This window comes from Antechinus flavipes, chromosome 1 (assembly GCF_016432865.1).
Source record: "Antechinus flavipes isolate AdamAnt ecotype Samford, QLD, Australia chromosome 1, AdamAnt_v2, whole genome shotgun sequence".
In the NCBI taxonomy this organism is placed as follows: domain Eukaryota; kingdom Metazoa; phylum Chordata; class Mammalia; order Dasyuromorphia; family Dasyuridae; genus Antechinus; species Antechinus flavipes.
The window spans coordinates 244,627,147-244,644,326 of record NC_067398.1 but is presented as its reverse complement, the minus strand read 5'-3'; the positions used below and the strand labels follow the sequence as shown (position 1 = coordinate 244,644,326).

Below are 17,180 nucleotides of genomic sequence, written 5' to 3'. Positions count from 1 at the left end.
CTTTTCCCCTCCTCCCTTCCTTCCCCCATCCCTGCCTCCCTCTGCGCCCTTTATCCCCTCGAAATGCTCTGCACACAGTGGGAGCTTCAAACATGTCCTATGAATGAATGACTCTCTGGTCCCAGAACATTTCCCCTCTAGAAATCCAAGTCCGTCTGTCCTGCTTAGCACAGTTCCAGGCATATAGTAGGTGCTTAATAAATGATCTTTGTGTTGATTTGATGTTTCCTCACCTCCCCCTAGGCCCTTCTCCCTAATCACTCTGTCTGGGATATCCTTCTCCACCTAAATTCCACTTATCCAAGGCAATCAACTTTCCAGTTCACTCAGCATTTCTTACGATGCCATTCCCATCCAACTTTCCTGAACCCCTTAAACTTTTTTCTCCAAGTAATCCCATTCTACCCATAATTCAGACATCAGATATCCCAACTCTCAAATCCCATTCTGAGATCCTCCAGAGTACCTCAATTCCTTGATCTTTCTCTAAAGTATCTCATTTTTTTTATCCAGGACCCAGTGCATCAAGTGCCCCTAGATTTCAAGTCCTCCTAGAGTTCCTCCATAAACACTCTGGGACTCCTTTCGCACCTATAACTCCAAAGTTTCCTTAATTGGCACGATTTGGGGGGTCTGGGGGAATTCTATTCTCTATCCAGAATTCAAGCATTCAATTCCCTATCTTTTCAATCTCCTCACCTTTCCTTGCAGTTCCCCCTAATCTCTCCCTGAGATGAGTTCCTTTTTTTCTGGAACTCATGTCCAACCTGGAAAATTCAATGTTCCTTTGATTTCTCTCTGAGTCTCCATTCTCCCAAAAGCCTGGAGCCCTGCTTTTTAGATACCATAAAGACAGAACTATAGACCCCAGGAATAATTTATCTTTACTTTCCCCACCCATGGTCTAAGTACCCTCTCCCCATTTCACTGGGTCCCACTTGACCATATAAGGTTCTTCAGCAGTGGGGCCCTGGGGTCAGGGGATAGGATGGGAGGGGAGGGTTAGTTAGGAGGCCAACGGGGGGGCAGCTGGTGCTAAGTTTAGGTAGCTCCTTCCCCCCTCCCATCAGAGACAACAGGTGGACTGTCCCCAGTGCCCAGAAAGGAAAATGTCTTAGAGGCTCTGGCGTGATACTGGGGGAGGGGCATTCTCAGAGGCAAGGAGCATTCCCCAGAATGGCAAGTTCTTGCAGAAGAGACAAGCTTTTTAGGGTCCCCTAATCTTCTGGGCCCTATTCATGTTCTCAGGTTGTGTCATCCCCCTAAACCTAATATGTTCTCTTTCATTAGCCATTCATCCTTTTGGTTGTTGGCCACACAGTGCCTGATTTTCTTTCTTGGGGGTGCGGGTGGGGTCACTATATCCTTGCTTTCAGGTCTCCTTTTCCCTACCTAAGAGAGAACAACTTTTTCAAATTATTTATCAGAACAGCTTTGACCATTCTCTTGCTCACAAACTTTCAAAAAATCCCTATGACCCATAGGATCAAGTCTGAACTAGCCCATTACTCAAGGCCCTTCTAGGCCTAACTTCCTTTCCTAGCTTAACTATTCACAATTTCCTGAAGAAAAGGAAGGGATTAAGCATTGATTAATCACCTACCATGTGTCAATTGCTTTACAAATGTCTTCCCATTTGTTCCTCAAAAATCACCCTGAGAGATAGATACTATTATTATCCCTATATGAGGAAACTGAAGTTCAGAGAGGTGAAGTGATTTGTCCTGTGTTACACAGCTAGTATCTAAGGCCAAATTTGAACTCAGTTCTTCCTGCCTCCAAATCCTGGGACTCTTATCTATACACTTATGGCACTATGTTAGGAATCCTCACATGTTCAAATTTTGGCATGTTTCCTAATACTGGTTTCCCAGTTTGCAATGCTTTTTCCTGACCCTTCTAATTTTTAGCTATCTGTCAAAGCCCAGATTAAATCCCATCTCCTCTATGGAGAATTCTTAGATTACCCAGTCCCACAATGATTTTTTTTCTTCCTTTATATTTCAACTTCATTTATGGTTGGGAACACACATGTGGTATCTAGCATAACATCCGGGTATTGTTAGCTCATCCTTATTATGAAAATGTTTTACTTCCCGGTGGACTCCTTAGGAAAGGTTCTGTATCTTATTCCTTTTCATATCTCCTTTGCCGCCCAGGAAGCCAATGACCTCCCTGATTTCTCATTCCTTCCCCAATCTAGTCCCCCTGAACCTTTATGCCTCTGGGGGAGAAAAAACATTCCCATCCTGACTTCATCTGCCACACCCCCTATTCTGTCTCTCCCCCACCCACAACTGGTACACTCGTCTTTCACGAAGACCCATGCCTGAGTTAGAACCAACCCTAAAATCTCCCTCCATCTCCAGTTGCTTCCCTCCCCCTCACTTCTCCAAGAAAGGAGAAGCCTGTGAGTTGGAGCTATTTCGGTATCTTGGGTAGCCATCTGTTCCCCCCCCCCCTTTCATCCCTCCCCCACATTGGCCCCTGGCTCCTTTTCTACCCAGCCCCTCCCTTTCCCAACTCTAAGACTCGGGTAAGGTTACCCTGGTATGTTAAAGGCTCCCCAGAGTGGGGTATATAACCCCAGAGGAATTGTCCAAACCTTGTCACTCTGCTCCGATTCCTTCCAGCGTCCCACCAGAGCCGTCACCCAGCCCCATAGAGAGAAGATATGGTAAGTGACATCTCTTACCCCTTCCCCACCCTAAGACCTCCAGACACAGCTCCCCAACTCTGTTAAATTTGAGGACAACTTCTCAGTGGAAGAACAGGAACATTTTTTGAAGAAGTGAGAGCTAAAAAAGATGGTTCTGTGGATATCAAGGGAGAAAAATTTAACCTCCTAGAAAAAGATGTAACAAAGAGGGGAATGTCCCTAACATGATGAAGTATCAAACTGTTAAAGGTAGAAAAAACCTTTGAGATTACCTAGTCCTTTCACTTTACCGATAGAGAAACTGATGCTCAGAGAGTCATAGTGTGGCTTGCTTAAAGTTGAGTAGTGAGTGAACAACAGAGCATACAATTAAAATCGAATCGATAAAACATCCCCTACTAATCTATTCCCACTTCCATCCTCACCCACCCCACCCAAAAAGACAAATCTGCCCAAATAATATTACGTTGAAAATATACTATATTATAGTAAAACTCTCAGTATTCCCTCAAGAATAGATGTAAAGTTATTCCAGTAACTACTATCGTAACATCTAGAAGAAATTCCTACCTCACCCCCCTCTAATATTACCTTAAGATTGGAGGATCATAGAGCTATAAATAGCAGGATAGTGTTTGCTTTAAGACATCAGAATCTGCCAACTTGACCTGCCAACATCGAGTCAGAGAAGTTGACCTCTTCCAAGTATAACTTCTAAGATCAGAAAAACCCCCATCAGCATTACTGCAAGATAGGGATGCCAGATGTGATTGGCAATCCCCTTTCATCTCCACTTCCACCTTCACCTTTGTAAGAAAATCTAGTTCCTTCAGAGTTATTCTAGGAACAAAGACCTTAGTCAAACGTTACTCCAGGCGACTGTCATGAAATCTTCACTATACTTCCCCTACACACACACACACACACACACACACACACACACACACACACACATCCCAGGAGAATCCACAGCCCAGTTAGTGAAATAATAGGATTTAAGGGATTCTAAATAGACCATCTAGTCTCAATGTCTGTTATTTTCCCCAGGGAAAATAATTTGCTTGAGGTCATAAAGCTAGTAATAGAGGTCCCTGAAGCACAGCTCTAATCTTATTCTCTTCCTCCTCCCAAATCTTCAGAATACAGTCTTGTGTTAGAGCATACAGGAATAGCAGAAACATTCTCATGATACCTTGATAACAAAGAATTAGGCTAATAACCATGGTCTGAGTTTTTTGGAGATAACTGAGCCTTTCTCCTCATCATCTACCTTGATCTGGCCCTACACCAGCCAGATTCACAGAGTCAGCCTTTAGTCAAGAAGAGATAATTGATCAGTCTTTCTGTCCAACTAAAGGGAAAGAGTTCTGTCTCTATGAGAAAAGAAAAGTTGGAAAGAGAAAGGAACAGAAAAGAGACAAAGAAAAGGAGAGAGAGAGAGAGAGGAGAGAGAGAGAGAGAGAGAGGAAATTTGTCACAGGCACTCCATGGGAGTAACCCTATTTTCCTGCCAGTAGTATGTTCCTTACAGATCTTCTGGCCCCATCACCATCATTACTACTACCATGCTATCACTTTGGGGATACAGTAGAGGCCATAAATAATCAAGGAGTGAGGCACTCCATCATTCTGCTCAGATTCCCACAATCTCACTCCTACACTGAGGACTTTAGCTTTCTTCCCTTCCCTTCTATTCTATAGTCACTGATTCTCCAGTGATTTTTCACTTAGCCTTGCTAGCCTGCAGATCCCAGGCATCTGACCTTTTTGTCTTCCCATCTCCTCTCCCCTCAGGCACCCAAAAAGGCCAAGAGAAGGGCAGCAGAGGGTGGCAGCTCCAATGTCTTCTCCATGTTTGACCAAACACAAATCCAAGAGTTTAAGGAGGTAAGGAGGAGGGGGTGGGCACTGAGAGTAAGGGGGATGAGGGGAGATGATAAAACAGGAGTCCTGCTGGCAGGCTACCTCATGAAGCCAGGTGTCCTGGGCCCCCAGCTGTCAATCAACATGATTTCCTCCAATTCTTCTCCCCCCCCCTCCCTGGAATGTGCACCTGTCCCAGAGTAGGGATAGAGATGAAGGAAAGGAAAGGGAGATGGAGAATTTCTTGGTCCCTGGGGCCTAAACTAGCAGGCAGACAGCTGGGCTGAGGTGGGGGGAGGAATGGAACAGAGAATAAAGCGGGGACCTGCTGAGTCCTAGGAATGAAGAGAAATGGTAGAACCTCCCAGACTCTCTTTCTCTTTTCTTCAACTATCTCCTCCCTTCCTAGGCCTTCACTGTCATTGACCAAAACCGAGATGGCATCATTGACAAGGAAGACCTAAGGGACACCTTTGCAGCTATGGGTAAGAGTGCTTCTGTCCCTTGGCCCTTGAGTCCTGATCATATAAACACAAAAAAACCCAAGAAGGTTAAGACTTCTCTATCTTAGTCTCTGGTAGCCATTGTTGTCTGTCAGACTTGACTTAGCTCCTCTGTCTCAGGTTCTCATAGAGTCCAAGTTAGTAGGAATATTAAAGTTGGAAGGAACATTATCACAGAGTCCAATCCCCCCATTTTCCAGAGAAGACAAAGGCACAGAAAGGTGATTTGCCCAACATTACACAACCATTTCTTGGCAATGGTGGGATCCATGCCTGGGTCATTGTATTCATTCCTGGCCCTTCCCAGAATCCTATTGTCTAGCTTATTTATCCTACCAGCTTCCTCCCTACACACCCTATTAGCCAGCCTTTCCCAGTAGCACAATTTGAAAACCATCCCCTTCCCTATCTCCCCCATAGGCCGACTGAATGTGAAGAATGAGGAACTGGATGCCATGATGAAGGAGGCCAGTGGACCCATCAACTTCACTGTCTTTTTGACCATGTTTGGAGAGAAATTAAAAGGTGGGTTTAATGGTCTTGGGTATACATACTATCCCTCTTACCTAACTCTCTTTGGGGCTCCAGGACTCTTCCCCCCAGAAATACACCCTTGTCCCCAAAACATGGGAACTTAGCTTCTAGCTTTCCCTGTCTCCAGGTGCTGATCCAGAGGATGTGATCACTGGAGCCTTCAAAGTCCTGGACCCAGAGGGGAAGGGATCCATCAAGAAGCAGTTGTAAGTAGAGGCTTATTGGTCTGTTCATGGGCAGCTCTCTCCCTATCTCTAAGGTCCCATGCTCTCCCTTCATTCCCTGCTCCATGTAGGCCCAGATCTTTCCATCTATAATTTTTTTTCTTTATTTTTTGGGTAGGGAGATAACCATTTTCTCCAAAATAAACTGATTTATTTCCTATAACTTGTCTTTTCTCTCCAGTCTGGAAGAGCTGCTCACCACCCAGTGTGACCGATTCTCTCAGGAGGAGGTAAGTTTTTTGGAAGAAGAAAACTGAGGAAAAGAAAGAGGGAAAGCCTTTCCATTTAGGGGAGGAGAGAGAAGGAGGAGGTTCCTATGGAAGATGGCTTCCTCAATCACTTATCTTGTCCCTATCCCAGATCAAGAACATGTGGGCAGCCTTCCCCCCAGATGTAGGCGGCAATGTGGACTACAAGAACATCTGCTATGTCATCACTCATGGAGATGCCAAGGACCAGGAGTAGAGACCTCCAGAGCCTCAATCTCCCTTCTTTGGTCCCCTGGAATGGGGAGCATTGAGCTCCTTTGGATCTGAACCCTTTTATCCCCCAAATAAAGATAAACTTGTGTTTCTTATTAATGACCCCAATATATTTCTGTGTAGGGGGTTCAGGGGAAGAGAGGGGATCTTTGTTTTTCACCTGAGATTAGGAAATCTGGTGAACAGGTGACTAGGACTGAAAAAGTTCCTCTGGAATACTGTTAATGCAGGAAAATCTGGGTAAAAAGTTTTTTATGTGAAGCCTCTAGTTGGATTCCATGAGAGGGCAGAACTGAAACCTAGAGTGATAAGGAGAACTAGAATCAAGTCAAAGACTCCTGCCTCCTCTTCCATATCTCCAAACAGTAGACCTTGGGGTACTCTTAATTTTGATCAAATGAACATTTTGGAACAAAAAGGAATACAAAGGGCAGTGAGTAGGAAAGAAGGGAAGATTTGCCTGCATTCATAAGATGATAAGATGGAAGGAACCTTAGAAATTTAAAAGTACAACCTGTCTCATTTAATAGGGAAACTGAGGCACAGAGAAGTTAATGACTTTCTCAGAGTCACAAACAAGTGTCCAGTTTTCCTGATTCACCATAAAAGCCACTACCAATGACTTAAGACCATACAAAGAAAGTCCCTTCCCATCTCCGGATCTTAATGTTTTCATTGAGAGAATAAGAGGACTTATATTATATCCTACAACCTTAAGAGCATATCTAAAAAGTTATATTTGTGGAAGAAGTATAAATATGTATAGGGGCATTTTGCAGGGGAATGTATATGGTATATATCTTTCAAATATTTGGGAGGAGCCTATCTGCACACACACATACACACATGAGAGATGGAGAGTACATACAGAATGTGAGAAGGGGAGTGTACATGTTTGTGAGGTAGAAGGAGGGCATATTGGGAGGATGGGCAGCATGGGGAGGGGGAGGATCTGCAGGATGTTGCATCAGGGACAATCTGCTGCTAGCGCAGGCTAGCCCAGAGATGGATTGATACCAGGATTCAGTCTGGGATGAGGGTGGGGCCCAGCATTGCCTTTCCCAGCTCCTCCCTCTCCAGCCCTTTAGCCTGATGGCTGCTGAACGCTATAACTCCATCAGGCTCCTTAAGGGACCTGGCTAGCAGTCCCAAGCACTCCCTTTGTCTTCTCAGCCTGCCAGAAACAGGGTCTCCACCCCCTCTCTATTCCAGTCTGGCATGCAGCAGGGTTGGGCCCCTCTAGAACTAAAGGGAAGCATTTGGTCTGACTGTTCCTATTCTCCTTTTCTGGCACAAACATTAAGCAGGTATTTCCCAAGCCACAGACCACCTTTTTCTCCCCCTACCCCGTCCCCAACACCAGACTATTTTCCCCACCCCTCTCAGCAGTATGCAGAGCAAGGACCCTGAAGGAAATAAATTTTATTTCAAGGAATTGGGGTACATAGTAAGTGCTAAATAAATGTTTGTTGCGAAGAACAAGAACAACTCCATCTTGGAGTAGCCTTGACAATTAGACAGCTGACACAATAAGGAGCAGGGAAGCAAATGGAGAAGGGTGTTCCTGTTGCACAAGATCAGATGGAATTGAAGATGTCTGGGAATGAGAGATGGGGGATGAGGGGGTTACAAGGAGGTCCGTAGGATTCCCAGATATCCATGGAGAAGGAGAGAAGTCTCAGTGGAATGGGAGAAGCTAGGAGTTAAGAGTTCAGCCGGCTGTGTTCCAGAGGGAGCCAAGGAGAAGAGGGCAGAGCGATTCGCCTGGGGGCTGAGGGACCAGGGGACAAGGGGCAGGACTGGAGGCAGGTCCCCAGGGTGTAAAAAAGCAGTGAATTAAGAGGAAGGCTGTGGTTTCACAGGACATCAGACTGCTCTCCCTGGCTCTGCTGCATCTGGGCCTGCATCTTCTGCAGCATCTCCTGCATCCGGCGCAGCTGCAGGAGGAAGATGTTGGGGGAAACTCAGCTGGATGTGAGGTGGGCCCCTCCCTAACAGCGGAGGGATGAGGTGGGATGCCCAGCTCCTCCCTGGGGCTGGGGAGGCAGCCCAAGGAACTCACCTCCTCATCCTTTTCTCTGATAAGTTTCTCAGTCTCTGCCAGGGGCAGCATAGGGAGAGGGATTTCAGTGGCACTCTGTCGGGACAACTTGCTGGAGGCAGGGAGGAGAAAGGAAGAGATTTGGAAGGGTTCAGAACTGATCAGTAGATAATTTCTCCTCTCCCCCTCCCCCAGCCACTCATACCACCTTCCTTGGCCCCACCTAAGAGCCAGGGTTGGGGAAGGGTTTGTGAGGCAGAGGGCCAACCTTCACCTTCTACTGGCCCGTTCCCGGGCCCCAGGACGAGCCAGGCTCTGAAGGCAACGGGCACGGTAGCCCTCATAGAGCATGTCATGGGTCACCTCCTTCAGGTCCTGTAAATGGGTCTGTACCAGCATCCGTCGCAGGTTGACAAAGTCACAGTGATGAGGATTTTCCACTGGTAGGATATGAAGGAGAAGATGAAAGGGAACAGAAATAGCAGGGAGGTCATGAAAACATTTGAGAATATAGGAATCAATAGAAAACTCTTTGGAATCATAGAATATCAGAGATGGAAGGGACCTGAGAGATCATTTGGCTAAACTCTGATCGTGTTCTATATAGGTGAAGACAAATTCTATAATCAATTAGACACCTCTTTAATAATATGATTCCATTCTTCTCAATTTCTGTGTCTGTGCTGCAATAAACAAAAAATCTTACCAAGAACTCCACTGACTCACTGATGAAAGCAGGAAAGACTTATTTTACTTACATTCTTGCAAGAATGGGTGCTCAGCCAGTTCCAACGGCCTTATGATGGAGAGAGCCATCTGCACCCAGAGAGAGGACTATGGGGCCTGAGTATGAATCACAACATAGTATTTTCACTTTTTTGTTGTTGTTTGCTTGCATTTTGTTTTCTTTCTCATTTTTTTTTCCTTTTTGGTCTAATTTTTCTTATGCAGCATGAAAATTGTGGAAATGTGTACAGAATAATTACACATGTTTAACATATTGGATTACTTGCCATCTAGGAAAGGGGGTGGGGGAAAGGAAGGGAAAAAGAAATTTGGAACACAAGGTTTTGCAAAGGTGAATGTTGAAAATTAGGTATATGTTTTTAAAATAAACAGCTTTGAGTGAAATGAGCAGGACCAGGAGATCATTATATACTTCAACAACAATACTATATGATGATCAATTCTGATGGACGTGGCCCTCTTCAACAATGAGAAGAACCAAATCAGTTCCAATAGAGCAGTAATGAATTGAGCCAACTACACTCAGCGAAAGAACTCTGGGAGATGACTATGAACCACTATATAGAATTCCCAATCCCTCTATTTTTGTCTGCCTGCATTTTTGATTTCCTTCACAGGCTAATGGTATGCTATTTCAAAGTCAGATTCTTTTTGTACAGCAAAATAACTGTATGAACATGTAATGTATACATATATTGTATTTAACTCATACTTTAATATATTTAACATGTATTGGTCAACCTGCCATCTGGGGGAGGGTAGGGAGAAGGAGGGGAAAAATTGGAACAAAAGATTTTGCAATTGTCAATGCTGAAAAATTACCCATGTATATATCTTGTAAATAAAAAGCTATAATAAAAAAAGAGATGGTTAAGCTAAATAATTTCTAAAAAAAAAAAAAAAAAACAGCTTTAATCAAAACAAAACAAAACAAAAGAATGGGTACCTAGATTAGTAAATACATTTTTGAAACTGCAGAGGCAGAATTTTATTTCCTATCCAGAAGCACAAGTCCTTCCCCTGACTTGCTATTAATAGGATGTTAGAGAAGTTAAACCGTGTCGATCTCCACTCCTCCATACACAGCCAGTCCCAGTCCCCAAGGAGCTAACATTCTTAAGGGGAGGGAGATAACCAAGGAGGGCTGGGGGGCAAAGAACAAAGGATTCTTTTCAAATTTCAGACCAGCACTCCAGATTACAAAAGGCAGTTCCTGCCCCCAAGGAGCTTACCTTCTTATGCAAGGAAAATTCAGAGGGCTCAGTTCAAATCTAAAACCTCCACCCCTCCAACTCTGATGATTCTTTGATGTCCTGGTGGGTTTCAATTTTCTAATTTAAGTTTCACTTCCCCAATTTAATTTTCATAACTGTGGAAACCAACTGCCCATCCATTTCTCACTGTATCAATTATGATGGGCAAAGGGGACCACTTCCCTTACATATAGAGAAGAAAGCTAAGGCTTAGGAAGATGAAGTGATGTCCAATGTCATAGCATATAAGTGTTAATAAATGCTTTTTCATTCTCCCAATGACACATTCAGTCCATGAAGAATACGGGACTTTTCCCTGGAAGATTTTTGCTTTGGGCCATCCTCCGACCAGTGGAGGTTCTCCCTCTACTTGCCCTGCCTAAATCACAGGTTACCGGCCATGGTCAGTACTACCCCCTTCCCCCCACAGAGATTGTACTGGGCCAGCTTAGAAAGCCCTCCCCTCCTAGGCCCCCTCAGCCTTTCCCTCAGCCCTACCTACCTTCTGCTGTACCCCAGGGATAGAGTCGACCCCTCACCGGCCGGGCGCCATCCCTCACCACAGTAGTGGAGCCAATCACAGCGAAGGGGATGCTATCCTGAGGGAGGGCAAGGGTCAGACGGCTCCGCCAAGACCCCCCAGCTCTCTGCTCCCGTTCTCCTCCCCCCTTCCTCTTCTCCACATCGGTCCTCTGACTCCTCGCCCCTCCCCCCTCGGGGCCCTCACCTTCATCTCTGCATCCTGTTTCTTGAAGTCTTCGTCTTCGTCTGAATCACAGTCTGGAAACTGGTAGATGTTGATCTCCTGTTCCTCCAGCTGCTCCCGGATCTGCCAGCGGAGAGGAGAGAGACTGAGGAAGGCCAGGAGAACATCATCATAACAAAGCTCCCCTTTCTGCGGTACTTTCCTCTTCCCCATCCAGGTTTTAGGCCCTAAATGTGTATTTGCCCCCAAATATGCAGCCAAGTACCCGAGGCAGACACCCAGACTCAGTCTACCGCGTGGTTTTCTTTATGGCTACCCTTCAGCCGGCTTGTACAGAATCACCCCAGAATGGGATGTTTTCAATTCTGTTTTTAAAACCTTCTGGGCAGAAAGAGCTCCACCAGATTCTTCCGGAAATCTTTTCAGAATCTAAACACTTACTGGGAAATTCACTGTTAAGAGAAAGTACTTTCTTGAAAAAAAGAAAATCAGTCCAATTGAAGATGGGAGGCAGTATTAGAGTTTAAACTTTGGCTAAAGGAAAGCAGTCAGAAGTTAGCATGCCCTGGGTACACACCTCCCTCCCCAAATATACCTTCTGCTTGAGGATCTGGGTTTCCTTAGGAGTCAGGGCATCAGCTTTCCCAATGACAGGCACGATGTTGACCTTCTCATGCACAGCCCGGAGGAATGCTATATCTAAGGGACGGAGCCTGAGCAACATCGGCAGTTAGGGTCTACACTTCTACCCCACCATGCACCCCACCCAGGGCCTTATTCCCTTTCCCTAGCTTTTCTACCTTATTCTCTCCCCAGGCAACTTCCAAAACAAAAGCTTTCTCTTCTTCCATCCCTAAGGTACATCTCTGCCTAAGGGGAGAATCAGATCATAGTAACTTTTTTCTTTTTATTTTTTATAGTAGCTTTTTTATTTTTTTAAATATATGCAAAGATGGTTTTCAATATTCACCTTTGCAAAATTTTGAGTTCCAAATTTGCCTCCTCTCTCTCCCCCTCTTCCTTCCCCTAGACAACATAAGCAATTCTTCTAAAGGTATTTCCACATGTATCACGCTGCACAGAAAAATCACATCAAAAGGGAAAAAATAAGAAAGAAAAAAACAAGCAAATAATAAAAGGTGAAAATACTATATTGCAATCCACATTCAGTCCCCATAGTCCTCTCTCTGGATGCAGTTGGCTCTCTTCATCACAAAATTGGCCTGAATAGATCATAGAAACTTAAAGGTGGGGAGGGATCTTAGAAGATGTCTACTCCACCATACCCAGTAGAGAAATTCCCTCAGTATCCCTGATTGAATGCCACTAACCTTCCTAGTTGATTTAGGAGTTGGAGTCAGATAAACCAGATTAGGTAAAGTGCACCCCCAAAGTGATAAAATCTAGCCTCCTCATTTTACATGGGAGGAAACTGAGTCCCAGAGAGGAGCCATGATTTGACTAAGGTCATATAGCAAAATAATGACAGAATCAGAACAAAAACTCAATTCTCTTGTTTCCTAATGGGTTAATTTAGAGGATTAGACTAGGTGATCTTTAAGATTTCACTCTAACATTCTACATTCCTTAGTTCTTTCCATTATACTATACTGCCCAACTTCCAGTGGTATGTAGGAGTCAGCTTGTTTCTCTGTTGTGAAATTTTGGGTCAAATAAATTTGAGTATTTATATCTCAGAAATCAGCCATAGTTATTTCATTATTAGAGGTTGACTTATTATTTTATTAATTTTTCAACTTTAGAAATAAAGTTTGCTTTATAATAACAAAATTAAACCTAAAGGTATATCTCATTCCCTTTTTTTAGAAAGAGAGAGAGAGATTTTGAGACAGAAAGAGACAGAAAGAGAGAGAGGGAAGAGAGGAAAAGGAAGGTGGGGGGTGAGATCAGTTGTTAAACATTTACCAGCCTCCCTCCTTAGTCTGGGTGGGAAAACATTCTGGCCAGAAACTTACTACACTTAGGGCTTACCCTCGACCAAAGGGAGAGATGAAGTAGAGACAGCAATGGACTCTGGAATCCTGTATATTCTTCCTGTTAAGGCCACTCTCATCTCTCAGATACTGTTCGAATTGCTCTTCGATGAATCGCACCACGGGCATCCAGCTAGAAAGGATTGAGAGAGAGGGGAGAAGAACCTCAGGTTCTGGAGCAGAGGTGAGGAAGAAGGGAGCCTGGAAGGGCCGTGATGGGAATCTGGTGATCTCCCTCACCCCAAACTGAGCCTGCCAGACCTGCAAGGGACATCAAGCCCTGCACAAACATGTCAAACTCAGGCCTGTGGCGGAGGGGAGAGGAGGCCAGAGAAAGAAAACTGGAAAATAGGAGAGACCCACAGCTAAGCTCAGAAGGATTAGGATCCTGAAGATAATAGCTAGCTCATATTGGCTGCTTTAGGGTTGGCAAAGTGAGCTACCAAGACTATAGCATGTGATCCTCACAGCATGCCAGAGGTTGGAGCTATTATCCCCATTCTATCCATGAAGCAAATGAGGCTGACCGAAGTTAAGTGACTTGCTCAGACATATAACTAATAAGTATATGGAGCAGGATACAAATTCATTCTTCTCTTTTTCTGTGAAGTTCTGAGTTAGGCAAAGATAGAAACAAGGCTTGCCAGCAGCCAGTATTTCTGACCCTAGAACAGGAGATGACCAGAATCTGTCACTGGAGAGCCCTGGAAATACAAACAAGGCCACCAAAGTAAGGTCTGGACAGACTGAGTTTGTCTTTGATGTTCCTTTCAGTAATCTTTCAGCATTGGAAGTGATATGTGCACATGCATGTGAGATGTGTAGATCAAAGGAACTGAGCTCACTCTGAGTCACTCAGCTTAACAGAGGACTGATCTCTAATCCCCTTCCCAAGCACTCAACCAGGAAGTCCAGAGTAATGACACAGTCCCTGGTGGTCTGGATCCAGGAGTCAGACAGATTTCTTTCTCTAGTCGAACATGGGGGATCCTCTCCTGCCATCCCCATGTTCCCAAATCAGCTTGTACCCAGATTAGGTGCCCAGTGACTCCTGGTTGATAATTCTATCTTCCATTTGGGGATTCCAGATCAGGAACCACCTGGGGGATTCAATGATAAAGGGAAACAAGCCTGATCCACGCTCCCACAATTCCTCTCTATGGCTTCAGCTCAGCTCCAGGCCCCATTCTTCCCCTGCATTCTCCTTCTTGTCATGTTTCCCCAGTCATTCTAAGTCTTAAACTTTTTTTTTGGTCTCCTATTCCCTTGACATTCTGGTGAAACTCATGAACCTCTTCTCAGAATAGCATTTTTAAATGAAAAAATAAAACATATATACTTATAAGGGAAATAAATTATGTTAAAATGAAGATAAAGATAAAATGAAGAAATCGATTATATTAAAATGAAGATTTTTGCTCCCATCCAAGTTCAGAGACCAACCTATCAGGAAATGTGGTTAACAGGGACTGGAAAACTTACTTTTATTCAGCTTCCTCTTCCTTTGCAATATTTTCATTCCCTGACAACATATACTTGAAGCCCATTCTCTTTCTCAGGCTGTCAAATCAAATCATTCTAATTGACTTAACTATTATTAATCACCTTCAAGATTTAGGGTATCTGCTATGGGCCAGAGCCTTCTGCCCGTGACCCATGCACTCTGTCCCTCAGCCTCACCAGTCTCCATTGTCCACTGCATCACCAAAACCTGGGGTGTCCACCAAGGTGAGTTTCACTTTGATTCCTTCCTCTTCGATCTCCACACCCCTGCGCTCAATGGTCAGGGTCTGGTTCAGGCGAGCTATACCAGAGCAAGACAAGGGTCAAAGCAATGTCCCAGAAAGGAGTGGGTGACAGGAGAAAAGGGAGACAGCAGCAGAAGGAAGATCTGAAGATAGGAAAGTGACAGGGACTTGGAAGGATGAAAGATTCCCTCTAGGGGAGAAGGGGACTGGGGACTTCCAGTGCCTCCAGCCTGAAGGATGACTGGATTTCTCAGTCCGTCTCCTACCCCAGCCTGGCCATTCCAGGACAGCCAGAGAGAGGGAAAGCTTGATAAGGCGGGCTGGAGGATCAAGGAAGGAATCAGTCTGAGAAGCCAGGGAGAGAGAACATCCCATCCCAGCCAGGGGCCCTTCACTCACCACTGGCGTCAGGTATCAGTCGGTCCTTGTAGACTTCGGTGAGAAAGAGGCTGTTGATAAGTGTTGACTTCCCTAGGCCTGACTCCCCTAATGAGATCAACCAGGAGGATCAAAGACAGAGAAAAGTGAACTGTCTCCCAAACCCATTCCCTTTGGACCTTACATTTATTTATTGATAATAGCTTTTTATTTTTCTAAATATATTGTGTATTGTGTTCAACATTATGTTCATATTTTTTCCCTCTCCCCTCCCCTAGACAGCAATAATCCAATGTGGGTTAAACAGGTGAGATTCTTCTAAAGATAGTTCCACAATTATCATGAGACGCAAGAAAAATCAGATCAAAAATATGAGAGAGAAAAAAAGTAAGCAAGCAAACAACAAAAAGATAAAAATCCTACGTTGTGATCCACATTTCAATCCCCAAAGCCCTCTCTCTGTCTGCAGATGGCTCTCTCCATCACAAGTCTATTGGAATTAGACCTTACATTTCTAAAGAGAGCAGCTTCTCATCCCCACACCCAGACCTCTCACCTGCCACCATGAGGGTGAAATCAAATCCTTTCTTCACCGACTTTCTGTGCAGCTGACTGGGCAGGGCTGCAAAGCCCACATATTCTTTGTCCTGCGGTGGGAAGAGCATATGGAAGGAGGAGGCTAGGGTTTGAGGGGAAAGAGCAGGGCAGAGCAAAGCCTGGGTGGAGAGCACTTGTATCATTAAGGGAGAGAAAAGTCTGTTGGGGAGACCTGGATTGGCAATGTTAGAAAGGGAGGCAAGTGGGAAGGTGGATGAAGGCTGGACCCTGAGATTTGGGAGGGAGTCGTGTCATAGAACGTAAGGAATTGGGGCTGTGGATCCAAGCGGCCTGAGGAAGGATGCTCGGCTTCCCAAGAAAAGCTCACCATCGTCCTGGTATCTTCTGACTGCACCTGGCTCAGCTCCCCACTTCCTCTGCGAGGAGAGGAAGTTGACAGTGGCTTTAGCCAAGCTGCGCAGGAAGTGGTGTGCCTATGGGGGGGCTGGGGTGAAGAGGGGGTTGTGTATGTATGTGGGGAGAAAGAGAGTAAGGGAAGAGTTCATATCTATTCTTGAGAAGAGGGTAAAGGGAAAATGGACTGAGCCTCTCCGGGGACTCCTGAGGGCTCTCAGAGATCAAAGAGGGGACCCTGAGTCCCTCCCCTCAGGATGCAAAGACAAAAAACGGGGAATTCACACTCTTTACAAACTTTTCTTGATTTTTATGCATTCTTTCTCCCCTTATATACTTAAATTTCTCCATCTTCCTCATTCCCATCACTTTTTGTGAATGTGTTGAAGAGACACACTTCTTATGGGGTGGAAAAAGCAGAGAAAAGCTGGGGAAATCTTTCCATTGTCTGAGTGGAACCAAAGCTATCCATGGATAATAACTAAATGGAGCCTTCAGTGATAGATAGAATCAAGTACTAGAACTAGAACTAGATGGACTCTAAAGAACTTTTCTATTTTGAAAGTATGAGTCTATGGGCATAAAACTGGAATACAGAGCTGGAAAGAGGAGGTGTGAATCCCTAGGACGCTCATTTTATGTTGACCTACTCACTAGCCTATCTGGAGTAAGGAGCAGGAAGTATGGCATCCTTTTATGGATATCCCTTGTGGATAAGTCACGGATATAGGCTGCAGCTTCTGAGAAAAGTCATCATACAGAGGTATAAGAAGAAAGCAAAAGGCTTGGAGTTCAGAGATATGAGCTGTAGTTCTGGGTTTCTTGCCTAACTCCTAGTTTGGCTTCAGGCAACTAATTTACCTCCCCTCTTTAAATCTCACTTTCTTCTCCATCAAATGGGGATAGAAAAAAACTCACTGGAGTCTTGTAAGGGTAAAATGAGATAACAGATTTGAAAGTGTTTTTCAATGCTAAAAACATCCTAGGAATATGGGAAATTGTTGTAACCCTTATATGCCTGAGACCCTCAGAACATAAATGCTTGGATCTTGTTTTACTTTCTTTAGAAATGGCTGCATAGTACTCATCTTCACTTA

At 44.6% G+C, this 17,180-nt stretch overlaps 2 protein-coding genes across 3 annotated transcripts; one reads left to right on the top strand and one right to left on the bottom strand.

The window, feature by feature from the left end:
- The first annotated feature begins 2,560 nt into the window (after positions 1-2,560).
- On the top strand, positions 2,561-6,360 carry MYL11 (myosin light chain 11). The gene is made up of 7 exons (XM_051999413.1): positions 2,561-2,677; positions 4,454-4,546; positions 4,932-5,007; positions 5,446-5,550; positions 5,687-5,765; positions 5,965-6,013; positions 6,144-6,360. The coding sequence occupies exons 1-7, from the start codon at positions 2,675-2,677 to the stop codon at positions 6,246-6,248; spliced, it is 510 nt and encodes a 169-aa protein (XP_051855373.1). The 5' UTR covers positions 2,561-2,674; the 3' UTR covers positions 6,249-6,360.
- A 1,312-nt stretch (positions 6,361-7,672) lies between these two features.
- On the bottom strand, positions 7,673-16,105 carry SEPTIN1 (septin 1). 2 transcript variants are annotated; one of them, XM_051999325.1, is made up of 11 exons: positions 16,058-16,105; positions 15,689-15,779; positions 15,154-15,240; positions 14,687-14,810; positions 13,005-13,139; positions 11,608-11,725; positions 11,034-11,135; positions 10,809-10,905; positions 8,581-8,746; positions 8,328-8,418; positions 7,673-8,202 (listed from the first exon to the last, which is right to left on the bottom strand). In XM_051999325.1, exons 1-11 carry the CDS (start codon positions 16,058-16,060, stop codon positions 8,122-8,124), a joined length of 1,095 nt encoding a protein of 364 aa, XP_051855285.1. In that variant the 5' UTR covers positions 16,061-16,105; the 3' UTR covers positions 7,673-8,121. The 2 variants fall into 2 exon arrangements, with proteins under 2 accessions (XP_051855285.1, XP_051855280.1); XM_051999320.1 differs by having other exon boundaries at positions 15,689-16,085.
- Positions 16,106-17,180: the final 1,075 nt, after the last annotated feature.

Excerpts from the sequence above, each read along its gene's own strand:
- MYL11 (XM_051999413.1), top strand. Across the intron at positions 5,008-5,445 it reads GGACACCTTTGCAGCTATGG|GCCGACTGAATGTGAAGAAT; the intron begins GTAAGAGTGCTT and ends TCTCCCCCATAG. Across the intron at positions 5,551-5,686 it reads GTTTGGAGAGAAATTAAAAG|GTGCTGATCCAGAGGATGTG; the intron begins GTGGGTTTAATG and ends CCCTGTCTCCAG.
- SEPTIN1 (XM_051999320.1), bottom strand. The coding sequence starts at position 15,872 with ATGATACAAGTGCTCTCCACCCAGGCTTTGCTCTGCCCTGCTCTTTCC. Across the intron at positions 13,140-14,686 it reads GCAGTGGACAATGGAGACTG|CTGGATGCCCGTGGTGCGAT; the intron begins GTGAGGCTGAGG and ends AATCCTTTCTAG. Across the intron at positions 8,203-8,327 it reads TCAGAGAAAAGGATGAGGAG|CTGCGCCGGATGCAGGAGAT; the intron begins GTGAGTTCCTTG and ends TTCCTCCTGCAG.